Source organism: Mirounga leonina, unplaced genomic scaffold (genome assembly GCF_011800145.1).
Source record: "Mirounga leonina isolate KUSES-001 unplaced genomic scaffold, KU_Mleo_1.0 Mir_91, whole genome shotgun sequence".
Classification (NCBI taxonomy): Eukaryota; Metazoa; Chordata; class Mammalia; order Carnivora; family Phocidae; genus Mirounga; species Mirounga leonina.
The window spans coordinates 28,115,766-28,129,428 of record NW_023270839.1 but is presented as its reverse complement, the minus strand read 5'-3'; the positions used below and the strand labels follow the sequence as shown (position 1 = coordinate 28,129,428).

At 42.4% G+C, this 13,663-nt stretch overlaps 1 protein-coding gene across 4 annotated transcripts in view; it reads left to right on the top strand.

The window, feature by feature from the left end:
* Window positions 1-134: 134 nt before the first annotated feature.
* The window catches only part of MYO5A (myosin VA), a 192,804-nt gene continuing 179,275 nt past the window's right edge, over window positions 135-13,663 (top strand). For all 4 annotated transcript variants that reach the window (XM_034994273.1, XM_034994272.1, XM_034994271.1 and 1 more), the window contains exon 1: window positions 135-228. In XM_034994273.1, coding sequence (XP_034850164.1) covers window positions 202-228 — 27 coding nt within the window. In that variant the 5' untranslated portion in view covers window positions 135-201. The remainder of the gene's footprint in view (window positions 229-13,663) is intronic.

Genomic DNA, 13,663 nt, shown 5'->3' with positions numbered 1-13,663 from the left:
AGGCTAAATAACATGCTACTAAACAATGGATAAGTCATCCCCCGCCCCGCCCGGCCCGGCCCCGCCCCGCCCCGCCCCGCCCGGCCCCGCCCCGCCCCCTGCCGGCGGCTGCCGGGGCGCTTCCTAGTCGGCGCGGGCGGCCGCCCAGGCGAGGTGCGGCCTCCGCTCGGGCGGGGGGCGTCGGCGTCGCGGGGCCCCGCCATGGCCGCGTCCGAGCTCTACACAAAGGTAAGGCGGCCCGCGCCGTGGGGCCGGGGCCGCGCGGCCGGGCGCCGCCGGCTGTCAGGCTGGCGTGGGGCGGGGGCGCGGGGGCCCTGCGGCTGCACCCCCCCTTCCCCAGCATTTCAAAATCCCCGGCCCGGCCCGCCTGCCGCAGAGGCGCCTTCCCCTTTCGGGCGGGGGCGGCGGGGGGCGGCCTGCCTCGGCGGTCTCTGCGGCCCCGCCACGCTCCCCGGGCTGCGTGCTCAGCGGGTTTCCGAGCGGGGAGGGGGCCTGTGTCAGGGTCGCCCGGCTTGGTTTTGGAGAAATCCTGGCTGCGGGAGATGCTTGATCGGCTGGATCAGATGGTCCCTCCCGTGGGGACAGGCGCTTAAAATAACGTCTTGTGTTGGCATGCGGTGCCACTTCCACCACCAGCCAACCTTTCTGTGAGAGTGTTTGGAATCCTGCACCAGTCGGTTCTCACCTTTAGCTGCCGGGTTTCAGATGGCTTCCCTGGGGTGGTGAGCCCCTGAGGAAGATGCCGCCGGATAAATGCGAGATGATTCACGGGCTGGGATGGTCGGTTCTCATTCGTCCTGGGAGTTTGCTACCTACGTGTGATCCCTTAGAGCCTTGTTATGCTCCATGGCTTCACCATCCGCTGGGGCGAGCCTTTTCCTTCAGGGTTTAGTTTGAGGAAAGCGGCAGCCTTTTCTTTCTTATACCGACATCAGTATTTTCTGGGTCTGCTAATCTCTGAATGGCATATTTTGGAGAACTGTCCCTTTGAAGCCTTCTGAAAATTGGTCTTGGGCAGCGTGTGGTGCTTGGTGAATGTGTGTCGTCATGGCATTTTATGCTATAACTCTGCTGTACGTAGGTGTTTTGCCAACTATTAATTACCTTTAGTTCCAGTTAACAGAATGGGCTTCACTTTCCAAGTTTGTGTTGGCAGCAGACTCTCCATTTAGGATCTTAGAATCATTGTTTCCAAATGTGACCCAAGTAAGCCCAGGACCCAAGTTGCGGCATGTTATTAGAAGTCTGGACACGCCATCAAGAGACCTGGATTCTAGCCCAGGCCTTTTCACTTACTGTGTGACCTTGGACAAGTCACTTAACTTTTTTTGTTCAGTTGTCTCATATCTGTAAGTGGAGTTAATTATACCTGCTCTGCATCTCTTTCAAGGCTGTTGTGAGGATCAAACCTGGGAATTAGATGGGAAAGCTTTTGTAACCTGTGAATTTCTCAAGAAATTGGTATAAGATTAATTCAACCACAAGATGAGGAGTTTGCATAAAACATTCTCTAGGACCCCTTTCTTTCCAGCCACAGACTTAAAAGAGTGCACAATTGGAACTTCTCTCTAAATCTGGTAATTTTCTTAGGCATTGTAGGTCTCTAATGTATGAATGAATGTAATTGAAAACTGATTTGGTTACTTTATTAGTAAACATTGATACAGTGCTAACTATGTGCCAGGTACTACTCTTAAGTGCTTTACAAATATTAACTCATTTAATCCTCATAATGAAAGTATGAGGTAGGTACTGAGAAATATCAGAGGCATTTTCCCATGAAGAGACATAGGTCTGTAAACATTGCCTAGTTACTTTGTATAGCCCTCCATTCTTCACTGTGCACAGTGAGGAGTCCATCCCTGAGCTGCCTAATTGTAGGCTGCTTGATTGGATAATAAATTGCTCTTGGTCTTGGATCAGCCTTTTTTCTCCCAAGATAATTTTTGAGAAGAAAAAAAAATTTTAAATACTGTGATTTTTATATCTCAAGGTTTTGGCTTTTGATCATTGCTTCATCACACACTCTTTTAAAATGCACCTTCCAGTCATTGTAAAGACGGACTGGTTTAGACATCAAGAGTGAGTTGAGCTTAAATTGCCTTCTAAATACATTTATGCCTAAGTATATTCTAACCTCTTGGCTATTTGTTGACTAATTCTTTCTGTGAATGGGCCGTAGCTTAATGGTGGGTCAAAATATTGTGCCAGGTACTCTGCTTAATATTGAGAGGTTCTAACAATGAACAAGACACAGTCCTTTCCCTCAAAGGACTCATAGTCTGTTGCTTATATTTTTGACCTACTTTGAATATCTGGGAGCATAAATAACCTGTTGTTACCTCCACAGCAGTCAGACAGCTGGTGTGGTATTTATAAGTAGAAATTACGGAATGGGTCGGGACATGGGGAAGGTTGGAATGATTGTAGAGATAAAAGCTTGGGTAGTGATTATTAGAGGAAGAGGGAAATCATTAGAAGTTAAGTCAGTGGATAAACACAAGGATTTTCTTCCTCACAGAGGATTATAGGGAAGGAAGTTCTGGAGTAGATTACAAAGAAAGATATATTAGTGACATGTCATAATTATGATATTCAACATAGTGGTTAAATCTGAAAAGTGCCCTTTTAAAAAATGTCATTCAGAGCTTAAAGGCAGATTTTGATGTGTGATACAGATCAGCTCCCATTACGGTGAAAGGAAAGAGACCATTCAGTTTTTTCTTTATAGCCAAAATGATAATGGTTTTGTCACAGTAATTTATCAGGGCTTCCGTTTTGTAAATTTTTCCAGCAGTATAAACATTTTAAGGGCAATAACTAGGTTCCTAGGATATAACATTTCTGGAAACTAACATTTTGGTTAAAATATGTTTGTTGGTTTTTAAAATAAAGGCTATTGAGATGTAATTTACATACCATGCCATGCCCAATTTAAAGTTTACAATTCAGTGGTTTTTAGTATATTCACAGAGTTGTGGGTTATTTTGTTTTTAGATCCACCTGGCTTGTTCCCAAAAGAATTGAAGGTGGCTAAGATATCTCATTGCTTCTGATTTTGAAAATATTTGCAAGTCTTGACTTGTCAGTGGATATCTGAATCATAATGTCACCCATAGATGCTTTCAGCAACTTCAAAGGATTCAGCATTTGTGGAGCAGAGTTTATTTTTTTAATTTTTTTAAAGCTTTTATTTATTTGACAGAGAGAGACACAGTGAGAGAGAGAACACAAGCAGGGGGAGTGGGAGAGGGAGAAGCAGGCTTCCCGCGGAGCAGGGAGCCCGAAGCGGGGCTCCATCCCAGGGCCCCGGGATCATGACCTGAGCTGAAGGCAGATGCTTAATGACTGAGCCACCCAGGTGCCCCTGGAGCAGAGTTTATTAACTAGGCTTACATGGATCACCGGCAGCAATACAATGGTATGGTAGGCCTCCTCACATGAACTTCCTAGACATGGATAACACCGTAAATGCTATAGAATGGCCAAGATTACCTGAAGTTGTTTAATTAGGAGTCCCATTGTGTATCAGGATGCTGAGTTTTGTAACAGTACAAAAAATTCTAAAACCCCTGCTCGAGAAGCCGCGTGAACTTTCCTAGATGAGAGCAATTTAGGCCAATAGATTGTATATCTGTAATCTTCCTTTCCTACCATAGTCCTTCATACCTACTTAAGCCACATGGCCTAGATTTTTTTCTGGGATAGTTCCTGTTTTTTGTTCTATGCCTCTTCCCCTTTACCATCAATCCTGGAAATTCGAACATTTTGATGTTGAAATTACATTTTTCAGACTACTTTCACCATCTGAAAGCAGGAGAGAAATCTCATCTCTGATCATGTGCCAGATGTGAAGTTTGGCAAGTACATTCGATTTCCTCAAGTATCCTGTCATGCCTCTTCCATCTATATTTCTTCCTGATGTCCCTAACAGTCTGTCTCCTGTAAATAATGGCTTGGGATGACTAGTCTACTTGTAGGAATGAAGCAGGGTATAAAGAAGTGGTTAAACAAGTAAGCACGTTTTCAGGCGTGTTGAACAGAATGAGTAATAGAGAGGAGAGCTGGGAGCCAAGAGAAACCAAAGAAACTGTTGCAGGAAACAAAATAGGAAATGATGGTCTGGTAGACTCAGGCACAGGCAGATGATGTGGGAAAGAAGGGGACAAACTTGGAAGACAGGTCTCTGTGATGGATTAGATATAGGGTGGGAAGGAGAGGGAACAGTGTAAGTTAACACCAGTAGCTCTAGCTTTGGAAACTGGAAGTTAATTCCCATTGTATCATGAATTTTTGCAGACTTTGTGGAACTTGTAAGCTACTCAGAAATACTTCAGACTTTTTTTTTTTTAACTTATTTATTTGTCAGAGAGAGAGAGAGAGCACGCACAAGCAGGGAGAGTGGCAGGCAGAGGGAGATGCAGGCTCCCCGCAGAGCAGGGAGCCTGATGTGGGACTTGATCCCAGGACCCCGGGATCATGACCTGAGCCAAAGGCTTAACCAACTGAGCCACCCAGGCGTCCCAATACTTCAGACTTCTTGAGCAAAGCAGAAAGCTCATGACTTCCTCTTGAAATTTGTTACTGTCTCTTGAAGTGTGAATGTCTGGTGTATTGCCCAGTGGCTAAAAGAGTACAAAGAGGTTTTAATTTTAATGAGAGTGGCTACTGCCAGATAAACATTTTAAATCTTCCTGGTGTTTTTTTTTTTTTTTTAAGATTTTTATTTATTTATTGAGAGAGATAATGATAGAGAGCCTGAGGGGGTGAGAGTCAGAGGGAGAAGCAGGGAGCCTGATGGGGGACTCCATCCTGGGACTCCAGGATCATGACCTGAGCTGAAGGCAGTCACTTAAACAACTGAGCCACCAGGTGCCCAATCTTCCTGGTGTTTTTAACTGTTCAAAGTAGGGGAACTGGAGGAGGGTTTATGAATGGGGTTTCTGGGATTTAACTACAGTGGATATCTGAATATCCACTGGTTGGTGCAGGGTGGGGGTGCACTATAGGCAAGTGTGGGAGAGGAGAGACAAGCCCTCTTACCTCTTATCTCAGAAGGTAATTTAGCTTCTTTGTTTTTAACTTTATAATGGATTTCTCCTCCATTGGGAGGAGGATAGACTTTGATTTATTTGTCTCCACTTTATGCAGTTCCTAATGAAGTATAAGGTATTCTCAGAAGTAGAAACTCCTGGTTGATCTATGGAATAAAGCCTGGTCCTAGGTAAAACATCATGTGGGCAACCCCACTCCTCCCATTCCATCCCCGGATGGCATGTCTTCTTCCCACAGTGTCTTCTAGACCTTTTGCATTTGTCTCCCGAGGGAGTTTGTCTTTTCCTTTCCTTCCAGCTCTGTCTCTCTCTCTAATCAACTTAGTGAGGTATAATTTGTTTGTGATAAAATTCACTCATTTTAAGTGTATAGTTTAGTGAGTTTTGACAAATATATTCTGTCATGTAACCACTACCATAAGCAAGGTATAGAACATTTTCATCATCCTCAGGAGTTCCTTGTGCTAAGCTTCCTCTCTTCCCCAGTTTATTCTTTGTATAGCTAAAATGATAAATTTAAAAAAAAAATTTTTTTTTTAAGATTTATTTATTTATTTTGAGAGAGCGAGAATGAGAGAGAACACATGAGAGGGGAGGGTCAGAGGGAGAAGCAGACTCCCCGCAGAGCAGGAAGCCCGATGCGGGACTCGATCCCGGGACTCCAGGATCATGACCTGAGCCGAAGGCAGTTGCTTAACCAACTGAGCCACCCAGGCGCCCTAAAATGATAATTTTTAAAATAAACTCCAGTTTACTAGAGTTGTGCTTGCCCACTGGGACATCAGGAAGAGTTGTTTGTGTGTTTTCAAAATATATATTATGGTTTTACCTTAGCCCAACCACTAGAGATACTTAATATACAGGACTGAGCTGGGGTGTCGCTCAGTGGGAGTGGATGGCAGAGGAGTTTAGGTGGTTTATTTAATCTTTACTTCACACACTTACCCCTTTACCTTATCGATGGTGTCTGCCTTTGATGCCTTGGGTCCTTAGGTCCTTAGTGTGCTAAAATGCCCGTTGGTCAATTTTGCATTTTAATGGTTGTCCTGTTCCATCTACCTTGGTTGTAATGTCAGTCTGGGTTTGTGGTGATAACGGATTTTTAAACTGCAGAAACTATCCCTGGCTTCTTCATGCCTCAGACCTTCTCCATTTCTCTTCTAAGCCCTCCTCAGCTGGAAGTCCCCTAAACCAGCAGTTATTAGCATTAAACATATCCTTGTACAATAGAGGCTTTTTGCCAATTGTGGAACTTAGGGATGGTGTGATTATGTTTTGGTTTCAAAGTAATGGCTCCAGACTTGGTTGAAATCAAGAGAGAAGTACATTATCCATTTCTAAGTGTTCATGAGGACCACCTTATCTACGTCCTTTGGCCCGATATGCTGCTATGGCCAAAAACATGAGCACATTGCTGAACTGGAGGGAGGCTGGACACTAACAAGACAAGTTTTGTCTCTCCTTAGTCACTTGTACAGAAACTGGTGTTTTCTGGTGGACAGCCTCTCCTTTGCTATCCTGCCTTCCGCTCCCTTTTTGCAGCGGGGTCAATAAACTATCTCCTTTATTTATTTATTTATTTTTAAAGATTTATTTATTTATTTGTCAGAGAGAGAGAGCGTGTGCAGAAACAGGGGAAGGGGCAGGCAGAGCAGGCAGAGGGAGAAGCAGGCTCCCCGCCGAGCAGGGAGCCTGATGCGGAACTCGATCCCAGGACCCTGGGATCATGACCGGACCCGAAGGCAGACACTTAACCGACTGAGCCACCCAGGCGTCCCAAACTATCTCCTTTATAAACAAAACAGACAAAACGGAAAACAAAACCAAAAAAACCACCTTTGCATTTTCCTGGCCAGGAATCCTGTGTGGGTGGTTGGGGTTTCTACTTCTTAATAAAAACACACTGAAACTAGAGGAGTTTCAGAATGGGAGATTTAAAAATAAAATGACCGTGGCAGTAAAGAAAGTAGATTAGAAAGGCAGAACTCTTTAATTTAGAAAGGTGAAGGTGAAAATCGATGAAGTATTTAACGTCAAGACTAAGAAATTTGTAACATCAAATCTCAATAGGGATACTTGTTAGATCTTCAAATAAATGTGTCATTTAAAATGAATTTCTTCTTTAAACATTAAGTTTATATTTATGAAACTTATTACCTTAAGTTATGATGACAGCTAAGATGTAGTAGATAAATAAAGAGGGTCTGGATAATTCATGCATCATAATTCTGCGATACCAACTTAACAAACATCTCTTTGACAGTGTTACAGAGTTTACCAGCCAGAGCTGTTTTAGTTGGAAGTAACAGAAACACAACTCAAAGCTAAAAAGGATTTTATTTGCTTCTATGACCTGAATGCCCAAGTCCATGGATTCAAAGCTAGAACCTGGTCTCTGAGGCTCTCTGTCACCAGTTCTCATGTCAAATTGTGCTGTCTACCATTGGTTTCATCCACATGACAGCTCTTTTCATGGTGAAAAAGATGATCAGTGACACCTGCAAGACCACATGATCTTCCAGTTCTGGGCCTGGAGGAAGTCTGGTAAAAGAATTCTGGTTGCCCTTGCTAGGAGTCATGTGTCCTCTCCTTTCACTGTGCTGTGTAGGTGGGGTGGCGGGGGCGAGGTGGGGGGGCAGTGCGGAGGAGGGGGAGAATGCTATGCATAGTCAGGTCGTGCTCAGCTCAAAGACTAGGTGGAGGACAGGATGTCATGATTGATAGCTCCACTCAGACCCGGTGGGGTGGCTGAAAGCTGTTGCGCATCAGAAAGAATAGTTAATATCCACTATGAATAAGTTACCCAAAATACAAAGCAGTTGAATTCTGCCCCTTCTCTTCTGATCTTTAAGCAGAAGAATGGGAGAATTTTGCATGACCAGAAGGACATTGGGTAGCTTTCCCTAATAGAATCATTTTGAATAAAAAAAAAAAGTCATGGAGAATCCATATAAGCAAATGTTACTGAAATCGTATCAGAGTTGGAAGATTTGAAAAGTATTTTTCATTTAGTCTTAATCAGGAGGTTATGAACCCTATGTCACCTTTCCTTCTGATCTTTTTCTGCCATATTTCCTCAGTGTTTTATTTCCCCTCATTTCCTTCATATTTTTGCTTGAATACATTATTCTCTTCCCCCATTTTCATCAACAGATAAGTTGTAAAATTTGTTATTCCCGTTTGATTCATTTCCAGTGTTCTTTTTCTACTCTCTTGCCTTCCACCCTGTCATATGCTCCTAGACACCCCTACTCCTTTATTTAATCTACTCACCCTAATGCTCTGTTGTGCTTTTTTTTTTTTTAAAGATTTTATTTATTTGACGGATAGATAGAGAGCACAAGTAGGCAGAGTGGCAGTCAGAGGGAGAGGGAGAAGCAGGCTCTCTGCTGAGCAGGGAGCCGGACGTGGGACTCGATCCCAGGACCCTCCTGGGATCATGACCTGAGCCAAAGGCAGCCGCTTAACCGACTGAGCCACCCGGGCGCCCCATCTGTTGTACTTTTGCTTTGTTACCACTCCCTGAATCCTACATCACAATAGGGAGTAATTTCTCATGAGTTTACATAAATTATTTTCTGTGTATGGGAGTATCTATATATTTTAAACTATTAAACATTTCTGTGTTAGACTCCACTTTAGTCTAGACTAGACTAGTTAGAACTTAGTTTTTCATTTTACCATACTGGAATATATACAATTAAGGTGACCAGCTATTTCTTTAAGGATACCATCTCACTTTAAAAAATATTTTTGTAGCAGTCCTTAAAAAACTTTTATCCAGAATTGGTCTCTACATGCTCAAGCTGAGAAAAATCTTACTTCTAATTTGAAGCATCTTGCTCACGCTGGGAGCAGAAGTCCTGGAGATGTTTTTCATAAAATCAGGATATTTTTAATAAGGAACTTAGGTCAAAACCTGGATTAAATGTTTATCAATTCAGAATATATATAGATAGATAGCTCTCTCTATATATACATATATCTTATTATAGAAGTGAAAAGTTAAACTCACTAGAGTTAATATTGTATTTTAACCCACTCTTCCTGTTCATACTAATTTTTTTCATCTTAGACCAAGATTTCTCAACCTCTGCACTATTGCCGTAGTAGGCTAGATAATCCTTCCTTTCTGTGGGCTTGTCCTGTGTATTGTAGGATTTTTAGCCAAATCCCTAACCCTTATCTGCTAGATCCAGTAACGTCCCTTACCCCCAGTTGTAAAAACCAATCCATATTGTGTACAGACATTGCCAAATATCCCCTGGGGGCGGGGAGCAAATCCTGCTCCCCTCTGCCACACTTGAGAACTCCTGTCCTAGACCTTAAGGCTTAGACTAGGGTAAGAAAAAGAGTTAAAAATAGAAGGAGAAATTTATTGGAAAAAACTTTTAAAAAATAACTTTCCAGTAATTTTTTTTCTGCTTATAGAATCATACATCTCAGATAATTTGGAAAATACAGAAACATATAAAGGAAGAAAATTAAAAATAAACTAATACCACCCAGAGATAATAATTGCTAATTATTAATTTACTTCCCTAAGTCTTTCATCTACATTCATATGGTAATTTTTATGATTTTTTAAACTTAATATATATTGTGAGAATTTTTATATCATTAAATATTCATTGAGAATGTTTTTAGTGGCTGGATAATATTCTGTCACCTGGATGTACCATAATTTATTTACTGCTGGGCATTTTCACTATTATAAGATAGGTACTATGGTGAGCATCTTTGTACATAAATCTTTGAATTAGTCGGTTTTAGTCAATTTCATATTCCAAGTCTCTCTGACAAGTGTTGACATTTACATTTATGCAGGGTACGGTATTCACATTTATTTCCTTTTAAAAATAGCATTTTTTATGTACATTGCTTCAGGGCTAGGATGACCAGATGTCCCACTTAATGTGAGATGCTTTCTGCCATTCGGTGCCTTTATTGTGTTTTGAGAAATCCTCTTAGATAGAAATATATAAATTTATTTCAAAAACCTAACCTTTTAGAAATCTAAACTATTTCCTTTTCCTGACCATTTTCCTCATTGTTGCTCTTATTCATTGTTTCTTCTTGATTTTGGGGGAATCTGGGCCAGACAGAATTATTGAATTAGAAAGAATTAAACAAACAAACAAACCATGAAGCTATTGTTTTAAGAGTATAAACAAAGTATAATTTCAACCTGAAAATATGTTATCATTTTATTGTAGACAACATATCCTCCTAACTAGAACAAATTACTATTTGTCGGGAATGGTCAGAGAATGAGCTTGTTTTCAGTGGATAGTCAAGAACCTGAGAGACCTACCTGCCGTCAAACAAGTAGAAGAGCAAAATACACCCAGTGTTAAAGATAGCGCCCTGAATGGGATCTTTATAGCACCCAGAAGGTATTTGGGGGTTTGGGAGGCCTCTGGGCCATTGCTGTGTACAGCAGCTGTGCTTAAGGACTGGTAGCCACAAATGCTGAAAGTTGATGGTGTGGAAACTTAGATATTGAAGCTGTAGGAAACCCAGTAGAAGTTGGAAGTTTCTTTGCTTTCTTCCTCCACGAAAACCTTGATTTTTACCTTCTTTAGTTGTCATTTGTTTTCTTCTAAAAACCGTGGCTTGCAGAAATGCACGTCTCCGTGGCAGTATAATGATCAAATAATAATGGTTAGTATTTACCGAGGTCTCACTGTGGACCAGACACTATTCTGAGAACTTGGTTACAACTGTTTGCTTCCTTGGCTTCCACCTCTCCCAGTGCCTGAGAGAGAGGCAATGTATCACAGCAGTCAAGCATGGACTCTATACTTAGCGTTTGAATTCTGGTTTGAATCCTGGATTCACTTTTCGCTTTCCGTGTGACCTTGACCAAGCTACTTAACTTTCCTGTGCCTCAGTTTCCTCATTTTTTTTTTTAAGATTTTATTTATTTATTTGTCAGAGAGAGAGCGCAAGCAGGGGGAGCAGCAGGCAGAGGGAGAAGCAGGTTCCCCGCTGAGCAGGGAGCCGGATGCGGGACTCCATCCCAGGACCCAGAGATCATGACCTGAGCCAAAGGCAGCTGCTTAACCAACTGAGCCACCCAGGCGTCTCTCAATTTCCTCATTTTTTAATGGGGATAATAATACCTACCTCATGTGGTTTTAATGATGACTAAATTTTTTAATATATATAAAAATGCTTAGAATGGTAACTGATGCATAATGCAGACTTAACTGTTGCCTCTTATTATTGTTGCTGTTTGGTTGTAGCTATTGTTCTTTCTCTGTGGCCACTTTATCTTCTTCATAAATTTAGCTACGTCTTATAACCTCCTGGATATTGGTGCTCCTAGGTTCTATCCTTAACCTACATTCCCTCCCACTGTGGCCTGATCTGCTCCTGAAAAGTTAGGTGTGAACCTGTGCTGATGACTTTCAAATCTCTGTTTCCAGCCTACTTGTTCTTGCAAACCTAAATCCCTGCAACAGCTGCCTATGGACATCTTTACGGGCACCTCAAACCTAGCATATTCAACATTGAACCTGTCATCTCCTCACTTCCTTTTCATTCCACTCTACTCTACTTCTTTGTGTCTTACTTTCCTCATCTGTAGGATGGTATAATAGTAATAGCAACTTCATAGAGTTGTGAAGGGGATTAAGTGATATAGTGCATGCACAGCTCTAGAATAATGCCTGGTTCACGTCTGAGAAAAGTTGGCCACTGTAATTGTTACTATTTGTATTCCTTGTCTGGGGAACGGCATCAACATCCATCCATGGACCCAAACAGAAACTTAGAAATTGTCTTGATTTACACCCCCTTTAGCCAACTGCCCCCCCCCCCAATCACTTAAAATTTCCTGGTACTATCCTTAGTTTGGACCCTTTTTATTTCTTTCTTGGATCCTGTAACAGCGTCCAGAGCAATTTTGGGTCTTACCTCCTGTAATCTGTTTTTTGTTCTGTTACCAGAGTGATCCTCATGTAAGGAACATATCTGATCATGCCACTCTCTGACTTGAAATTCCTCAGTGATTCCTTATAGGATATTGTCTTGAGAATAAATATGTTAATGTAGTGCTTTCCAAACTTTGGTGTCCATCTGAAATCACCTGGGAATCTTGTTAAAATGGAGGTTCTGATGTAGGTCTGTGATGGGGCCCCAAGACTTTCTAACAACTTCCATGTGAAACCAGTGCTGCTAGATTGAGGACCACACCTTGACTAGTGAGGCCATGATACACTGGGCTTTTCCTGATCTGCCTTCACCCTGGGCCTGCCTCCTGTCTCATTTTCCCTCCTGGCATTCAGGCCATCACTTTAAGAGCTCTCCAGGTTGCCTTCTTCCTCCTTTGCATCATTCCCCTTGGCTGGCTTTCTCCACTGTTTGTTAATGAATTATGTCTTTCAGATCCTAGTCTAAGATGTTCCTGAGTGTTCTTGTAGAACGCTCTGTCTACATCTGTCCTGACACAACACTGCATTGCATATGTTTATCTCCTGAGGACAGGGGAAATACCACGTTTGTTTTGTTTTAGTAACAATTTCATTGAGATATCATTCACATACATTACAGTTCATTCATTTAAAGTGTGTAATGAGTGGTTTTCATGTTTTTTGACCTAGCATCTAGGCTAGTATTTAGTACATAGTAAGTAACACCTCCATGATTGAATGAATGAATGAACTAGAAGGTGTTAAAGTATCATTGGAAATCACAGATCTTAACATGCCGCTCTCCAGCTTAAAGGGGGGTCCCCGGCCCCTCCTCCCCTACCCTATGAATCTACTGTAGAATCAACTTATTCCTTATCTTCACATTTAAGACTCTTGATCTTTTTCTTTCTTTCTTTTTTTTTTTTTTTAAGATTTTATTTATTTGACAGAGAGAGACACAGTGAGAGAGGGAACACAAGCAGGGGGAGTGGGAGAGGGAGAAGCAGGCTCCCCGCCGAGCAGGGAGCCCGATGTAGGGCTTGATCCCAGGACCCTGGGATCATGACCTGAGCCAAAGGCAGACGCTTAACGAGTGAGCCACCCAGGCGCCCCTTGATCTTTTTCTAACCCTAGTCTCTTGGCTTGATCTTTCACAACATGGGTTTCCCAGACTTTATATGTAGCAATCATCTGGAATGCTTTTTAAAATGTAAATTTCTGAGGGGCGCCTGGGTGGCTCTCTCAGTTAAGCATCAGACTCTTGATTTCTGCTCAAGTCATGATCTCAGGGTTGTGGGATGGAGCCCTGAGTTGGGCTCCATGCTCAGTGGGGAGTCTGCTTGAGTTTCTCTCTCTCTCATACCCTCTGCCCACCCCAATAAGAAATAAATCTTAAAAAAAAAAAAAGTAAATTCCTTAGTCTTGCTTCCAGAGACTCTTAAGTCAGTAGGTTTGGAAGTCCCAGGAATCTGCATTTTTTTTTTTTTTTAAAGATTTTATTTATTTGACAGAGAGAGACACAGCAAGAGAGGGAACACAAGCAGGGGGAGTGGGAGAGGGAGAAGCAGGGGAGCAGGGAGCTGGATGCGGGGCTCGATCCCAGGACCCTGGGATCACGACCTGAGCCGAAGGCAGACGCCCAACGACTGAGCCACCCAGGCGCCCCAGGAATCTGCATTTTTTAACCAATGC